At 38.3% G+C, this 18,446-nt stretch overlaps 1 protein-coding gene across 4 annotated transcripts in view; it reads right to left on the bottom strand.

Annotated features, from left to right (window-relative positions):
* Positions 1-489: 489 nt before the first annotated feature.
* ATAD2B (ATPase family AAA domain containing 2B) overlaps positions 490-18,446 on the bottom strand; it is a 77,635-nt gene continuing 59,678 nt past the window's right edge. For 3 of the 4 annotated variants that reach the window (XM_051614524.1, XM_051614525.1, XM_051614528.1), the window contains 4 exons: positions 8,783-9,478; positions 6,983-7,110; positions 5,681-5,809; positions 490-3,819 (listed from right to left, as the gene is read on the bottom strand). In XM_051614524.1, the coding sequence (XP_051470484.1) occupies positions 3,778-3,819; positions 5,681-5,809; positions 6,983-7,110; positions 8,783-9,478 (995 nt within the window). In that variant the 3' untranslated portion in view covers positions 490-3,777. The remainder of the gene's footprint in view (positions 3,820-5,680; positions 5,810-6,982; positions 7,111-8,782; positions 9,479-18,446) is intronic. The other variant, XM_051614526.1, reaches the window with a different exon arrangement.

Below are 18,446 nucleotides of genomic sequence, written 5' to 3'. Positions count from 1 at the left end.
CACTAAAGGAATTCCTAACTATGTTAGACATGTATCTTGAAAAACAAAAACCAAAAAACAAGTCCCCAACGAAACACCAACACAAAACCAAATACAAAAAGTAAGAAGAACTTCGATAATCAAGGAAGAACAAACATGTTTCTTTAAACAAAACCTCTAATGAGAAACTCTGGTATTCCTTGGATGCTGACACACTATAAGCAGTCCTGGGTGGTCTCCTGCAACCCAACATAAAACATTTTCTAAGCACAGAGCATAACTTCGTAACAACTATGTTTTTCACTTCCCACTGTACAATGCTATGTTCACTTTGTCAGGCAAACTTAATAGATTTTTTTCTTTAATGTACAAACACTGAAAGCAAAATCACAACTAAACATCCCAAAGTAAAACACCTGAATTGCACAGCCAAGGAGGTCTGGTAAGAAAGTGACTGGTATTGGCTATTAGGCAGCATTTCTATGAAATACATTTTTGAAAGAGCTAAAGCTGTGTTTTCTGGTCATCTTTATTCAAGTATTTCACAGCAGTTATATTACAAATTACAGTAAAATGTTCAAAATTTCCAGAAATTCAAAAAAAATTAAATAACTTACTTCAAACTAACGTAAAATGAAGTCAAAATGCAAAACATCAATTTAAACACAGTTCTGAAGGAAACTATAGAATCCAAAATATACCATAGTTGATGAAGGAAGTCTACTTAATCCACAAAGCAGACTCACGTTAATGAAAGCAAACAGGACTCCCCAATGTCTAAATAACCCAATGTACAAGATACAAAAGATGCAAGTACAAGCCCAAATTCAAGCTTATGTTGTGATTACAAAATAAAAATCAAAACAAAAGAAATTACTATCAGCTGCAGGACCTCCCGTTCAGGAGACTGAAGGTAAAACCAGAGCTGACCCATCAACTTAGGGGAAAAAAAAAAAAAAAAAAAAAAAAAAAGGAAGACAAGATATTACAAAAAACATGTAATCCTATAAATACATTGGCATATGAGGAAATCAAGTAACAATACAGAGGACACAAAACAAAACAAAATTAATCACAGGTGAGATTCAAGCTTGCAAATACAATCAACTCCGTAGCCATCAGCTTCACCCACGAGCAACTCTATGACAAGCCCCACCAGCCCCCCAGAGAAGCCTCATGTCTTCTGGCTGGCCACATCTCATGGACCCCAGCACAAGGACTCACACAGGAGTTTATTTGCAATTTTCACAACAAGAAACAAGGAAGAGAGGTCAATTTGTACAAACTCTTGCCAGTGCTATGTGGCAAAAAAAAAAAAAAAAAAACATACAAAGAGTAAACAAGTTTAGACCACATGGATAGATAAACAGCTGTTTTAACTCTAACCACCAGACATCTGTAAAGGAAAACAAAAACTGAAGTGTGGTTATTTGGGCTAGGAAGGCGAGTATATCATTTTAGGAAAGCTGTCCACTAGAACATCTGATATAAGCTACTTTTCTCTAAACAACATGGCAGCTCCTCAATTAGTAAAGTTGCCTCTTAAGATCTTTCCCAATCAACAACTGACAGTAAAAATTTTCCTTTAGAAACCTGACCTTTCAGAACCATTTTTAATGCTAGGCATCAGCTTAAACTTGCTTGTCACACTCACTGGTGACTAAAATTCTCAACTATTTTAATTCGTATAAATTTATTATCTTCTTAAAAATGTATGCAGTTTTATCTTCCACAAGTGCTGCTGTTACTTGAACAAAAACTTCGAGTAAGTGAAACTGGAATAAATATTCTTAAAAAATTCTGCAGCAAGAACCTGAGACTTGCAAAAAACCCTTTTATCAGAAACTTGCTACAAAAAATCTGCTACATTTTATTTAATCAAATCTTAAAGTTTGTAACAACTTCCATCAAAATACAAAATGCTGTTAATGTACCAGACACAAAAATATCTCAAACACGGATGATGCTAATAAATACTAAATGAAACATGGAAAAAAAATCCCATAATCAAATCTGAGATCAAAGAATCTCATTTATAATGTGTTTTCTGCTTGTTTTTGTTGTTTTTAATCGCACTTTCCCACCTAAAAAATACAGTGTTTCTGCATGGGTTGCATTTAGAAGGTGTAACTAGATGTACATGAATGCTTAAAACCTTTTTCTGCCATTAGCTATGAAGAAAAACAGTGGCATTTGAGGGAGAAAAAGATCTAAGATAGAATCATGTTTAACCATAGCATACAAAGCACTTTGGATTACTGCAGTAGCCCAAGGCCCACGTTCTGTTTCTCTGCAGCTCAATTCTACTATTAGCCATAGAGGTGGAGACAAAGTACCTTAGCTTCAGTTTGTAAATGGGAGCAGAGTGATTACAGTCCTCCATAAACACTGTTGGTAACGAAAATACAAAAAGCTGAGGTAGCTCAGTATCTCTGCAGTAGTCCAAGACTGGTTTCTTTAATTAAAAACTGATCACACTGTGTTGCATATTTCTGGAAAGACAATTCCACAGTCACATTGAATGGTTAACGATGGCAAGACCAGCCAACTTCTCTAAAAAACATTTCCCACGTAGACTGGAAATAAATCAGCCCAGGTAATGTTTTACAATTGAGCTTGTGATAAAACATGGTTTTTTCTTGCAATTTTGAACTACACACTCCAGACCCAGAGAACTGTGGTCTGAACAGATCAATTAAAAAGGCTGTCCTCAATCCCCCACAGTAACAATACTTTGCATGGACCCAGCTGTGAAGCCTAGTTTAAGGTTTATTTTCAAGTGAGCTTGGGCTTCAGGACTTCAACCAAATATCATGTCTTCTTACCTGCACTGCACAGTCCAAACTATCTTACAAACATGGAACTTCAGAAAGAAACCTGCCAGTATTAAACTTGGTTTTCTTAAAGAACTCAACATGGAAAATAAAAAGATGGTGGGAAAACACTTAATTTTTAGGAACACAGAAGAGTTTCACTGTGTAACTTGTTTCTAAAACAAACGTATACCAATGAAAAAGGAATTTCACCATTTTGGTAAAGTATGTGGCTTTGTCAGTGTGTCTTAGTTGAGTTCTGTAGAGCAAGACAGGCATTATAGAACCATAATACTGGTTGCCATCCAATGAAGAGAACACAAATCATCCTTTTGGAGATCTTCATTCTGAAGACAGCTTTCTAACATTGCCATTTGCTATAATCCAAACCAATTGATTAGCCTTATCTTTCTCAATTGACTAAAAGGCACATTAAAGGCAGTTCTAGAGAGCCTCATCTTCAAATTACTGTACATCCAGTTACTCGAGATTCCTACCACAATGCATCACTGTCTTCTTTAGAACAGATTTTTTTCTTTTTGTCCATTACCCCAGAGAAGAGAAAAATTGGGAAAAAAAAAAATAAAAAAGGTTGCCTGTTTAAAAATATTTAATTTAGATCTGTTCTTTCCAGTTCTCCTGTATGTGTTGGTCTCCACTTTGCCTGCAGTTTCCCCAAAGATAATGCATGTAGAGTGAACAAGAGCAGAAATGAGAACAGTTTCTGTAGCACCAAAAATCTCCAAGCTGTGGCATTGTATTCATTATTTATATCAGATACAACTATATGAAGTTCTGTTTGGTTCTTGTAGGCTGGTTGGTTTCAGGTACCTGAGACAATAGCACCAAATTCAACAGAAAGAAAAACAGAGAGCACTTAAGACCAAGGCTCTGCACGTACTTGGTGCAAATGGAAACTGAATGGCTCAGAGGACTGCTCTGCCATGAGCAGTGTGAGAGGATAAACCCACCCATCTTGACGAGTTCACAGGAATGTTTCAAACACATGAACTGTTCTTTCCATCTCCTGCAACAGACACAGAGCATCAATTATAATATAGAAGGTCATAAATAATAAATACATTCAATATATCAAAAAGACACAATAAATACATATACTATTATGTATAATAAATACAAAAATACAGCATGAAGGACTTGGAGCTTTTGGAGTGAGTCCAGAGAAGGGCCACAAAGATGATCAGAAGGCTGGAGCAGCTCTGCTACGAGGACAGGCTGAGAGTTGAAGCTGTTCAGCCTGGAGAAGAGAAGGCTCCAAGGAGATCTTATAGTGGTCTTCCAGTACCTGAAGGGGCTACAGGAAAGCTGTAGGGAGGGGCTTTTTACAAGCAAAAGGAGTGAAAGGAGAAGGGGTAATGGTTTTAAATTGGAAGATGGGAGATTAGGTTAGACATAAGGAAGAAATTCTTTCCTGTGAGGGTGGTGAGACACTGACACAGGTTGCCCAGGGAAGTTGAGGCTGCCCCAGCCCTGGTAGTGTTCAAGGCCAGGTTGGACAGGGCTTTGAGCAACATGATCTAGAGGGAGGTGTCCCTGCCCACTGCAGGGGGTTGGAACTAGATGATCATGAAGGTCCCTTCCAACCCAAAGCTTTCTGTGATTCTATGACACAGAGACAGAAATAAAGTTACAGTATATACTAATATTTACTGGGCTATTTTGTTTTTAATGGAAGAAATAATTACTAAGAAAATAGACAACTCTGTTTCTTAGCTGCTATGTGCTAGCAAAATACAGTAAAAAAGGAAAATAACTGAAGCAGTAATAGGGTCCATGAAAAAATCCAAGTGTATTAGAGTCACTGGTACAATTAAATGTACTTAATATGTATTAAGAAAGCATTACGCTGTCGGTGACCCAGCTGTAAATGTATCTGCACAGTTTGCAGAATCAAAGTAAAGATAAGTCTCTATATACTCGTGCTAGATAAATGTGTTTTTTTAATCTACCTAACATTAGACACAAACTTTCAACATATCTTTACATGAAGATGGCAGAAGAATAGCATGAAAATGGTTCGAGGAGTACTTTGCAGGAATTCCACAATATTCCATGCTAAGGCCTTTCTGATTTTGGTGTAAAATATCCATGAGAATAATATTTAGTGTTCAGTGACCCAACTGGAAACTCATAATTGTCGTCCTTTTTTCAGAAGGGTTGGTTGGTTATCAGCTGAAACTCCTCTACAGGCATGACCATGATGTTGAGAGGAATGCATGTCCAGAGTTATCACCAATCATCCTACACCAAGAGTGACATGAAATGGTGACATGACCAACTTACTGCTGATGCAGACAGGAGGCCTTCGACAGCAAATGCTTTAAAGGCAAAGGGTGACAGCAAAGCAGGTATCTGGCTCACAGCGTGCTGCATTAGACTTTCCCTAGATCCTACTTACTGATCTAAAAGAAGTCTGCAAACTTTTAAGGTATTGTAGAAAAGTCAGTATCAGCCAACTGCATGGAGCAGAGATACATTAATTGTTTTTGGCCTAGTTAAAGCAAATGCAAGGAAGGGCAGCCACGGCGCCGCTGGTCAGCGTGCCTATAAAGCAGCCTCTTCACATCAACTGTTTCTCTTACCACAAATGTGGAAACTGCTTCTAGTTCATTTTTACTCTGCCAGCATGTGCTTCTCCATGATGCTGTATGCTCTTCTCTTTTTCCTCCACTCTTTTAGGTTAAATTCTTAATCCTTTTCTGAGGAAATTATTATTAGAAACAAGCTGATTTCTAATTCAATACTATGCTAAACATTTTTCAGTTTACAGATATGCACCTCAAGGTCTATTTAAAGCTTTCACCTGCTAGTACAACAAATTGATACAAACAGTCTCAACATTCAGATGAAGAAACTGTGAAGATCACCTCTGTAAGTTGTGATTTGTCATAGTCTCTACGATGTCTGTAGATGCATTGACTGAGAAGCGAATACAATCTCTCAAGTTGGTCTACAGTCAGGTTGTCACTTTTCTTTACCACCAAATCAAGCAGTTTCTGTTGGAACAACAAAAACGTGAAGTTAGAGGGGTTTTATAATCACTTTTTTAGATTTTTTAAGGACATACCAGAAACACAATTTCCTTCTGAAGCCCTATTTTGGAGGGAAACACAGAAATCAAATGGAACACAACTATCAGTACAGCCACTGCTCCCATGTAGGTCCAAAACTGATTCAGTGTTCCTTCTCACTTCTCTGCTTATACCCATCCTTTTTTTTTCTTGTCTTAGATTTTATACTCAATATAACTGGAGCAACGTTTGTTCTGTATAAGTAACACTTCATCCTATTTCATCTTAGTCAATAATTCTGACAAAGCAAACCATAAAAACTGCCTTGATACCTAAAGCAGACATTTTTAAGAACTTGCATTGGCATGAAATTCTAAGTATCACCAAATGGAAATACATTTGGAATTCAATAAATGTTTAAAAATGGTCCAATAAAAGAAAGGGGGTACAGAACATGTAAAAGTGCCCATAAAAGGTGGAAGTGTGTATTTTACACATACTACAAAAGCAGTAAATTTACATTATTTTTTTTCCACTCATAACACTTCTGTTACTTCCAAAGAAATCATCATCTGTACTCCACAGCAAGCAGAATTTAAATTGCATAGTAGGTCAAGTTAGCTTCTACAACAGAAGACAGCAAATTTTACTGTAACTTTGCTTAAAAGGAGACAAAACTGCAAGAAAATTAACTAGCAGGGGTTCAGTCTATGATGCCAAAAACATCAGCACAAATTCAAATTTCTTTTCCAATTCACTAACAGCTCTTTCCACCAAGTATACGTACACAGGAAGGAAAAAGATGTTAACTCCTAATTGCTAGGCACCCAACAGTTCCTCAGTAACTGGCATGTCCAATTAACACATAAAAAAGAGTTTAACACATTAAAGTACCTGCAAAAACTGCAATTAAAATAGTGGACTGCTGTGCCATTACTGGATTTGTAAAAGTAGTAATGATGGGACCGGATGGATTCAGTAGTTTTATTCACTTCTCATCCAAAAAACACCGACCAACAAATCATCTTCAGAAGTTACTGCTGCCATAATATTTGTTTGCAGTCAAACATAAAGGAAACACTGCTTCACAGCCGAGGAAGGAAGCATTTTTCACGGACAGTTTCATTATCAGTTCAACTTTTTTTCTAGTTCCATTACCTTTAGTCTGTCATGGTCAACAACCACAGAGGGTAAGGGATCCGATGGTTCCTCTGGGACCTGCTCCAAACCTGTGGGCTTTGACTGCTCCGTAGCAACTTTTCGTGTTTTCTTGCTTTTGAATATGCCTGCAATATGAAAAACAATGAGACTGTCAGTCTCTCAAAATTAACACCTTGTTTCTTCATTTCACTTTCATTTTGCATGTTTGGTTTGTCAGGGTTTGTTTGAACCAAGCAAGCATGACTGTAGCAGTGCATATTATTCAGCTTTGCAGACTTCTGTATGCTTTTAAGTGCACAAAACCACAGCTCAGAAAACACACTTAAAACTGGTCATCTTTAAAACCAACTCCAAAGCCTCAACAGAAAACTGAATGTCACTTGAAGTTCTTCCATTGTATCATTTCTACTTAGTAGCATCAAATCATACAGCTTTCAGTGAAGTTCAGGTATTAAGAGAAGGCTCAAAATCTTTCTGCCTAAGTGAATCAAATCCTCATTTTTTCTCTCCAAAGCATCCCATGTCTTCATCACCATGGTAATTCTAACATCTCCTCTACTCCTGAAACTTCACATTTCTGACACATTTCTGTTTTCTTCCACCTTTGTATTAAAGCTGCTTTTCAATCCCGTAGTGGAGAACAACATTTTTTTGTGTCTCCTTATTCTCTCCCTACAATCATTCACTGTTTGTATCCACCTCAGCTATTTTAAATGCCTTTTTTTTCCTGAGGACCCTTTGTTATTATAACCATCCTTAATGTGTACAAAATTCACCTACTACATTTAGATATGTAAAGGCTCTTAAAATGTATCACACTCTTCTGATACTCTTGGGACCTTTTCCTACATTTCTGATCCACAGAATCACAGAATGGTTAAGGCTGGAAGGGACCTTCTTAAAGACCTTCTGCACTTCTCATTGATTTTAGAGAAAATACCTATGTACAAACACAGCAAATACATATACAGTAATATTCTCATTATTCAGATCTCTCATTAAAGCTCATTTACTTTGTAAATCTTGGTGCTAACTTTTCAAGTAGAGATTTCCTTTTTTTAGAAAATTTTGAAAAGCTAATTAAAAAGGCAATCATGCATAAGGCTTTTATTTATCTTCCCTAAGGAAACTGTGTCTCTTGCCTTCAAAAGGATATGGCCCCTTCTTTCATGCACCACCAAGATTTCCCTTCTCTTTCTCTTATCTTTTTGCTGCACTGTTACTGTGTTGACTCTAACTCCAAAGTCAGATACGTTCTCCATTAGATAAACAACAGTTTATCTGGCTTTTGCTATGAGTTATATTGCTTCTGCTATGAGCAAATGTTTTACAGGAACACATTTTGGATTTCTATGGTCTTTCATTCAATGTCAATGATATTTTTATGATCAATCTCTAACAAAGTCAAAGCATATCATACACATCAAAATGTTGATCAGAAAGAACATACAGACCAAAACAAATATATTTCTCTGCCTTGATAGTATTTTCTAAATCTTTAATTATTGTTTAGATGTTATCTCAATATTTACAGTATTTCCCACAAAGCCCACAAGAATAAACAGAATATTTCAGCTACAGAGATATACACACTTGCCTAAGGTAACACTGCAGCAAGTCAAGGGTAGACATTTATGTATGTGGAATTAAATCTTGTAAGCATACTAAAAGTTTCAAATAAATTGACAGCAATTCATTAAATATTATAATAATCATTGTAACATAAGACATTTCAATTTAAAAATACACATTAACTCGGACACTAAGATAAGGACGAACACTCAAATCAAGCTATACCTTCTTTATCTGCTTCAGCATCTTTACTTTCAGTGTCTGTGCTCTGTAGTGTTTTTTCATTATTGCTGCAATGTGGTAACTCAGCTTTCACTAGATCAGCTCCTTGACTTTCACTGGAAGCTTCTATTTTCTCCTTTGGCTGATCTTCAGATGAAGAATTTTGCCTGTCACTAGACCCATAGCTTTCATCACAGGGTGAAAGAGCATCAACTGATTCCATTTTACCGTTATGACATGCTGGAGCAGGCATTCCCTCCGAGCTGTGGACAGATGTCTCTCCGTTCACACAGTCCTCTCTGGATGTAGAGTCCTTCCTTAATTCCTTTTCAGCACTCAGGGTAATGCTGTCGGTTATTAACAGAGATTCATTCGAGCTCTCTTCTTCTGTGGATGCAAAATTGTTTTCCTTTGCTGATGTCCCATTGTTAAGCCTCTGCTCTGCATCTATATCCATAATATCGCAAGAGGATTCATCATTTGTCATGGAGAGATCTCCCGTTTCCTCCCCATTCTCCTCAATGCAGTCAGTGCTGATCTCTAGCTCTCCGTTTTCCAGCAATTTACTGTCCTCGCCATGATTTTCATCATCAGCAAACTTTGCATCATCTTCATCTTTCTTTAAATTGTTTACCTTCCTCTTCTTAATAATGCCTTTGCCCCACTGCGAGCGCCGTCTCGATTTCCTCCTTATTCGAACTGAATTGTAATGAAAAGAGAGAAACTTTTAAATGCACAGGTAGCCCTCAGGAAACAGACTAAGATACTAGAGTGAGCAGAAAGGGAATCATAGTTTCTGGCCTCAGCACCAGTGCCTTCCCACCATTATTATGCAACTCAACTTGAAGCAACATGGGCCTGTGATCTTTTTCTCCTTCTGCATCCTTACTTTTTCACTTCTTCTATTTTTTATGTGTACTTTCTGTATCTTTTAAAAATCCCACAATGAACATTTTCCAGAGAGAGTATCCTTTCTACTAACCTATTTGCAGTGATATATGACTAAGGCATCAATTTAAAAAAAGTTCTGGGGCATATATTTGCAGTATTATCAGTAAATGCCGAAGGAAGACCATCCAAACACAACAATGCTGTCCATCACAGAACCATGGAATGATTAAGGCCAGAAGGGACCTTAATGAACACCAGATTCCAACCTCCCTGCTATGAGCAGAGACACCTCACACTACACCAGGCTGCACAAGGCTTCAATGTCCTTTTCAAGAGCACTAATAAGACACAGCTCAGAAGACTAAGAAACAGCTATGTTCTAATTCAAGTAATGATACAGACTGCTCATATTTTTGCAGAATTACTGAAGTTGCAGCCCAGTGATTACAACTGAAAATCAAAGCCAATAGAGATTAACAAATTTTCCTCCATTTTGAAATGACTCCTGTGATGAGCAGTTCTATAATGTTCTTGGTATTTGTAGGTTGCTTTGATTTATGGGATATTAAGTCCTCGATCTGCTTCTCTCAACCTCACACTGAGTTACAAAGATCAGAGTTCATTACGTTGTTTTAAGGTACAAGCATTATGCAGGTACAAGTGTTGAGAATGAAATCACAGAAGCTCAGAGAAGCACAACTGTACTTCAGAATTTCCTCCCCATGAGTGGCATATGTAAGGAAGTAGTTTAACCACTACATTACAAATAAATCTTAATCTTTTAGATTTCAAACCTATCTACAGATACAGTTACATTGCAATAAAAATGTAGTCTCACTTGGAATGTGTATTTATTGTTATAAATAATCCTTACTGAGAACTGTAAGATTCAAGGGGGAAAAAAATCCCCTTTCTCCAGCTATTTTGTAGATTTTTATAGAGGTTTGTACAGTTTCACTGGCTTTCTTGATGATAAACTACAGTCTGCTCACACGACTTTTTATGAAGAAGCCCATGTAATCTTGCCCTAGACTGTACCAGAGATTTTCAGTAACAACAGACGCAGGAAATCTGAAACTAAATAGGGAACTTACAGACAAAAAAGCTCCCCTATTAGGCTAAGGGTTTAGCCTCAGGTCAGCTCCAAAGATGGCTAAATAAAACACAGTGGGGGAGCAAAAGTATTTTAAAGGAAATTTCTTATGTCCTAAAGTATAAAAATTAATAAGAAAGTTGACATTTTTAAAGATACACAGATTTTTGTCTTTTTTGGCTGACTTTTCTGTAAAAGTCAGATATAATGTCAAACATACTTGACATTTATTATATCAAGGAATTGTACTTGAAACATGCCCATTTTACTAGTGCATTCCTTTCGTCCACCATGCAAGCTCTACCTGGGATGAGAACCTATATTTTGTCTAAACACACACACTCCTAAAAGCTCTAAGCGTGGGAGAAATCCCATTAAAGTAAAATGAACTTAATTCTATATGACACATTTCATTAAATTTCAACTGTTCCTAAATGACAGCCAGCAAGTGGCCAGCTGAACTCTCCCTCTCATGCAGTAGCATTAGAGCACAGGTTGTGCATTTTGGCTTTCATTGCTGTTTTTTAATTCGGACAAAGCAACCACAGAAAGTGACACAGAAGATGTCCTCCCAGGAGCTCCAAGGTTTACACTGCATCAAAAAAAGTAAATGTATTAAATTTTTCAGCTACTTCATTAAAGTACGCACACAAAACAGAGCCTTGGTTCAAGCAATGATACTATAAAACTGGTGTTATGTCACAGTAATTAAAAAAAAAATTATACCTCCAACCAACCCCTGAAGATTTAGGAAAGAACAAGAGCATTTCACCACCAGATACTGCAGAACATGCCCTCCTAACATTTAACAGTATTTGTACTAACTGTCCCGGTTTGTTGTCGAACCTGAGCCAAACAGTGACACTAACAAAAGCAATAATCTAGCTACTTCATTTTTTTCACCCACATTTAGACAATACAATTCAGTTAATGCTGAAGTCAGACTTACTTCTTGTTTTAAGGCACTATCATTATCTCCAGAGCTGCTCAGGCCTGTAAACACTAAGTGAACAGCCCTTCAAAAATCCTGATTCTTTTTGTCCCTACACTTGTACGAATCAACTTTTTTCCCTGTCATTTAGATAAAAGCTTTCCTGCATTCACAGATTCACAGAATGGTTGGAGTTGGAAGGAACCTCTGGAGATCATCCTAGGTGTCCAGGTGGGTTTTTTAATATCTCCAGAGGAGGAGACTCCACAGCCTCTCTGGGCAGCCTGTTCCAGTGCTCTGCCACTCTCAAAGTAAAGCTTTTCCTTGCGTTCAGATGGAACTTCCAGTGTTTCAGTCTGTGCCTGTTGCCCCTCATCCTGTCACTGGGTGCCACAGAAAAGAGTCTGGCCTCACAATCTTAACACCCACCCTTTAGATAATTATAAGCATTGGTAAGATCCCCTCTCAGTCTTCTCCAGGCTAAACAGACCCAGGTCCCTCAGTCTTACTCCATAAGAGAGATGCTCCAGTCCCCTAATCAACTTCATAGCCCTCCAATGGGCTCTCCAGTAGCTCCTTGCCCTTCCAGAACTGGGGAGCCCAGAACTGGACACATTACTCCAGATGTGGTCTCACCTGGGCAGAGCAGTGGAGGAGGATAATGCCCCTTGACCTGCTGGCCTCTCAGCTCCTTTCATCCCAGCCCCTGATGCCTTGACTCCTCAGGCATTCATAAACCCACCTAAATCTCTCACTTGAATGTATTTAACACAAAACTGCCCACATAATTTATATTACCTCAGTGAGGTTCTTAGTCCCCGATCTAATGTATCTTTGAACTCATTCTCCAGTTTTTACCCTCTTGATCATACTGAAAGTAGACTTCTAGTTCTCTCAATTAAACTGCCAATTTAGAACACCACCTTTCTGTTCTCAACGAGGCTGCACTGCTCTGTGCAAAGGACTATCTTTTGGGATAGGAGAGGAAATTTTTTTCCAGATCCTTAGCACCCATAACAAAATTACAGATTTTTCTTTTATACAGACAGCCAAACATCTAGGAAGAGTGAGGAGTTCAGCAAGGAATAAAACATTTAAAAAACAAACCCACCACACCAGTCTGTCTTTCTGTCCTGTCCATTTCCTCCCGAAAAGCTAAGGGAGTGATACAAGTAGGAGGAATGTTTAATGGAGCATGGAACCATGAAACCAAATGTAGACACTGACACCAAATCTTATCACCTAGATTGACTCCCTTTATACTTATTAGGGAGACAAAGGCAGTACTGTGAGAATCACATGGACCTGAGAAGCTGTCAAATGAGACAGGAATAAGGAATTTTTTTCTGTCAATCCTGCATGACAGTTAAATATAATTCAGAAAGGAAGGAGCCAGCACAGGGTAAAACTGATGCAAAACCAAAGGGATAATGGGCAGGAACTAATGGGTTAATAGATTGCTGCTAAAAAATCAACTTAACCTGAAAGTCCCCTCTTCTCTACCTTAATGTTGCTATTTGATAAGACCAAATAAGGTACCTTAAGATATTAAGGTAATACTCCCCCTATCAAAGGGAGAATCCCACACTTATTTTATAGTCAGTATGATTCACGACTCATTAAAGTTATTATAGCTATTTACAGAAAAAAAGCTTCAAGTTAACTTTGTTAAAAAAATAGCCACACAATATACAATTGCAAGTTAAAGCGTTAATACCTTTTCAATTCTTTCTTTTAAAGCTACTCATCTGAAATCTACACACTGATATCCAGTCTTTTGGCAGTATTTGTGCCAGAGGCCATAGAAATACTATTGTCAAAGGACTCCTGCTTTATAGAGCTGAGCTCCTGTAACTCAAACTATTACAATATCAATTATTCACACATGAATACATTCTCTTGCCTTCTGAATCACTGAACCTTTCTCTCCATCATCTTCACATAACCTTTATAGATCTGCAAAAAGGGTCCTCACTTCAGTTCTAGATTCTTTTTTGTTTGCTTTTTTGTAAATCATTACTCAGGATTTTTAATTACCATAAATACCTGATTGACCGTAAGTCACACATTTCACTGAAGTTTACATACAGTTGGTATCAAAGTCAACCATTCCAATGTCTTCTTTTTTTCCTTCCTAAGATGTACAGTCTATGCAAACAGCATTTTTTAGAAGTGCAGTGTAATACAATGTCATTAATCACTTCATAAAAATCTACCCTACATTTCGTTAAGCGGTAAGGAAGGATTCTCAATTCTTACATCCCTATGTGAAGACACTTTAAGAGTCTGCTGAAAGATCCCTAAACTTATGACAGTATTTCACCCAGAGATGGCTTCCCATGATTAAAAAGGAAACTCTGTGCTTACTTCAGCAGTAGCTCTCTAGTAAAATGAAATAAGAACTTCATAGAATGATAGAATGGTTTGAGTTGTAACGGACCTTAAAGATCATCAAGTTCCATCCCCCCCCCCCCCCATGGACAGGGACACCTCCCACTAGGATCAGGTTGCTCAAAGACCCATCCAACCTGGTCTGGACGACTTCCAGGGAGGGGCATCCAAAACCTCCCTGGGCAACACATGTATCACCACTCTCGCTACAGAGTTTCCTGCCAATGTATGACCTAAATCCACCCTCTTCCAGCTCAAAACTATTTCCCTTTGTCCCATCACTACACATCCTGGTAAAAAGTCCTTCCCCAGCTTTTCTGTAGCCCCTTCAGGTAGGTATGGGAAGGCCACTAAAAAGTCTCCCTGAAGCCTTCTACTCTCCAGGCTGAACAGCCCCAACTCCTTCAGCCTGTCTTCATAGCAGAGGTGCTCCAGCAGTCTGTGACCCTTCTCTGGACTCACTCCAACAGCTCCATCTCCTTTCTCTCTGTAAGGGGATCCAGAACTGGACACAGTACTCCAAGTGGAATCTCATGGAAGAGGAGTAGAGGAGCAGAATTCCCTCCCTTGACCTGCTGGCCATGCTTCTTTTGATGCAGCCCAGGACATGTTTGGCTTTCTGGGCTGCAAGCGCACATTGCTGGCTCATGTTGAGCTTCTCATCAATCATCACCCCCAAGTCCTCTTTCCTCAAGGCTATTCTCAATCCATCTGGGCCCCTTCCATGTTCAGCCTTAATATTTTCAAGTCAGATACAGCAAGTAATGGCAACCTCTTCTGGTGAAACAAGCATCCTTATTTAGAGGTGCACATCAACCCTGTCCAGCGTAGGGTACAGTTCTTGGATACTAAACAAGAGTGATAGTGAAAAAACCCAATACAACACAGATGAAATATCTAAGTCCTTCCCACATTTCTGAAGTATTTCTGCAAGACCAAGAAGTAGCCATCACCTTTCTGTTTAGTATGGTTTCAGGAAACTGTATCTAAAAACCCATAGGTGAATGGTACAGAAGCTTCAACGTTGAGATACACACTGTTGCTGTCCCACAAACCCAGCATGACAGTGACAGAGCTGCAAACTACATAGAAATAAAGGAACAGTTGGAAAAGAAAGCAGATATAATTAGAAGATTCAAAGATTGTCAGTCATTAACAAGGAAATCTGCTTGCCTTAATGCGGAGGAACTCTAATGAGAACATGTAACAGTCAAAGCAGGTAAGTCTCTTGAAATTTCTGTAGCTTGACTACTACAGTACATTGAGGCAGAACAGTATTAGTGGAGGCTAACAAGTCCCTTTATGCTGCAGAAAAGAAGATCCTTATATGCTGCTGCACTGCTAAAAAGTCTATCAGAGGAAGTGAATCCTCTGTCATTAAATGATAAAACGCACATCTATCAAACAGTAGATTCTCTGCTGTTACCTTTATTCCATGAAGAATTCCCGGGGATTGAAATCCAATGGAGAGTCTCCTGGCAAGCAAGATCACCATGGATCTAGATTTTGTCCCTGCAGTATCATCAAGAACCACCCGAAGCACTGGATGTGTTTCAAGTTTTTCTCCCATGATCAAAACATTAAACTCCCTTCTGATGTCTTGTGTGTAAAGTAACTCAAAGCCTTGAGAAAGCACTTACTACCTGCAATTTACACTCTCTTATGTGGCATCCAGGATATCTATGTATCTGCCACAGTAATTTATCTGCTTCCAGTAGCTCCACATTACTTACCAAGGGGCACTGAATAGCTCACTTGAAAGTCTCTGGAGTTTTTACTCACAAAAGTCCCAAACTGCAGTCAGAGATAAGCAGCAAGAAAGAACAGAGTAGTTCCACAATGGCTTAAAAAGCAAAATGAGGTGCCAGCTTCCACTAACAGACAAAGCCACTGCTCCCTCCAAAGCTAGCTACAGCATTTCCACTACCTCATTTATGCTGGCACTACTGTTCCTGCAGTAAAACAGATAAGGGAACTAAATCTGTCTGAAACACTATTTTTTTTTCTGGGTTAGTTTTCAACATCTTCAGTTCCCCAACTGAGCTTTCCAACTCCTGAGTGATGGTGTTGGCACAGGGGAGACGGCAGGACCATGCAAGCAGCGAAAAGGCAAGACAGCATCTTCAGTAGTAACCTGCAGTTTGAAAAGCTCCAAGTGACTGTGGAACTAATCCCTAAGAGACACATCATTTTCTTCACCTAGTTGGGAAGGCACTCAAGGCACAGACCTTTAAAATATTCTATGCAATGACATTATTATTATCTCGACTTAACATATTATTTTCCTCAGCACAGATAACAGTTTATGTCCTGTAAACAAGCTTACACTCAACAAGGATGAGTCAAGTTCTATAAGAAGAGAAGCAGCACATTTTAAAAAAACAACAACAACAATAAAAACCCCACAAAAAAACCAAACAACAACAAAAAATTTGGCTGCAGTATCCTCAGCATTTTCTCCCCCTAGTCAACTGCTTTTCCTTAAAATCCCCTATAATGCTCTTGACTCAATCTCTTGCCAGTATTTCTCACAAAACTCTCCCAGTATCTTCTGTTCCTCCCCACCCCAGCTGAGCAGGATACAAGATATCCTCCATCTGAGGTGTGCACACCATGCCTGGCCAACACATTTTAACTTACCAGCTACCAAAGCCAGACAGAACAGGTTAACCACCAGTTTCAATCTACAACCTTTTCCTTCAGCAGACATGTAGATTATCCAGCTACCAATTTTCACAAAACCTGCAGGAAACTAATCCTTCAGTCCTCAACTTCTGTCAAATCTGTCTGAACCCAGTTAAAGGATTCAGAAGTTATTAAGGGAGCTGATATGGACAGAGCACAGGTATTATTTTCTGGGGAAACCAAGCTAAAAATATACTATTACATATACACTAGAATAATTACGTTAGTAAAGTACATGACAAGACAGTCACATAGGAAAATTAAAGAGAAAAATGAAGTCAAAGGAGAAGAGACAATCGAATTATTATCACCTGCAGAGATAATTTTTAGACTTTGCACCTCTACAGATCTGCTCGTTTTCCCTCAGCTGAGTAGCTCTGTACAACTGCAATATCTGGTACATTCAGTTGTTTCTTAAGGACTACTGACTGGCTCTTTGCCTGCTGCAAGAGAGCCACAAACAAACACAAGGTTCTTGTGCAGCTTCACAAGCAGAGAAGAGGCTCCCACTCCAATTAAAATTATGTTCAATAGTGTATGCAGCATTCATTTGTATCACCTATCTGAAAGGTTCACGGCTGCCCCGTTGGTTTCTGTGTCAAGTAGGCAAAATTAAAGAAAATAAAACCCACAAAGAAAACTGTAGTTAAGAAAAGGGCAATAATCACAAGGAAACCAACAATTTCTGCAGACAGAAACTTTACATAAAGTCTTTAAGCAATTTAAAGCAAATATTGCCATAGCTTTCAAAAGGGAGGAAAGAGTTTATCTTAAAGGTCTGAAAACTTTATTACCTGATTGTCTATACCACTGAGGAAATAAAACTTTTAAACTAATGAAAAAAACCTTTTCTCTCTTTTTACAGTGTTTATATAAAAGGTGGTAGTAAAGCTTTCAGGAAAACTTTCTTCTTAAGAGAGGCTGAACAACCTTGTATTGCTAAGTTAGAAAGGAGATGAATAACAAAAGAATACAAAAGAAGTCACTGATCAGGTAAACTGTAGGACTCTGCACTCATCAGAGAAAAGAAAAAGACATTTGAGTAATTCAAGAGGCAGGTATTTAACCGTGGTGAAAGAAAATTTCCTTACCACTAGGTATCACCGATTCAGAGAGTTTGATGGGATCCCAAAAAAGAACAGGTAATTTGGATTTATTAGAACAACCACAAATTCATTAAATGGCTTTTTAAATTAGAAGAATTACAAAGTCTATGAGTTTAAAAAAAAAAACTGTTAACCAACTCAGAATCAGCTAAAATGGCATTTCCTTCAAAAGCAGGCATGAAAAATGTAACTTCTATTCCTCAAATGTTTGCAACTTCTTTTTAAAGCATCTAGTTGAAACCAGTGCCAGATAAAGGAGATCAAACTACTCCCATCCAGAATGCTAACTCCTGCACTAGCCAGAACAAAATTGGAAGGAAACAAAAAGAGACAGTTCCCTCAGCTGCGAGTAAAGGTGCCCTCAAATTCCAGAAAATATTTTTTTTATGCTGTTGCCTCTATCTCAAGCGAGAACTAATCCAAGTCCCTTTTCTGGAGAGCAGGAGGAGAAAATAAAAGAGCAAGTCTAGGACTTGTAACAAAACAGCAGCAGCTACTACAATTTTAATGTCAGTAATTGGATGACCTAATAAGCCAGTATTCAAATTCTAAATCCAAATTCACAACTAG

This window comes from Apus apus, chromosome 3, assembly GCF_020740795.1.
Source record: "Apus apus isolate bApuApu2 chromosome 3, bApuApu2.pri.cur, whole genome shotgun sequence".
In the NCBI taxonomy this organism is placed as follows: Eukaryota; Metazoa; Chordata; class Aves; order Apodiformes; family Apodidae; genus Apus; species Apus apus.
The sequence above is the reverse complement of the archived record's forward strand: the minus strand, read 5'-3'. Positions and strand labels throughout refer to the sequence as shown.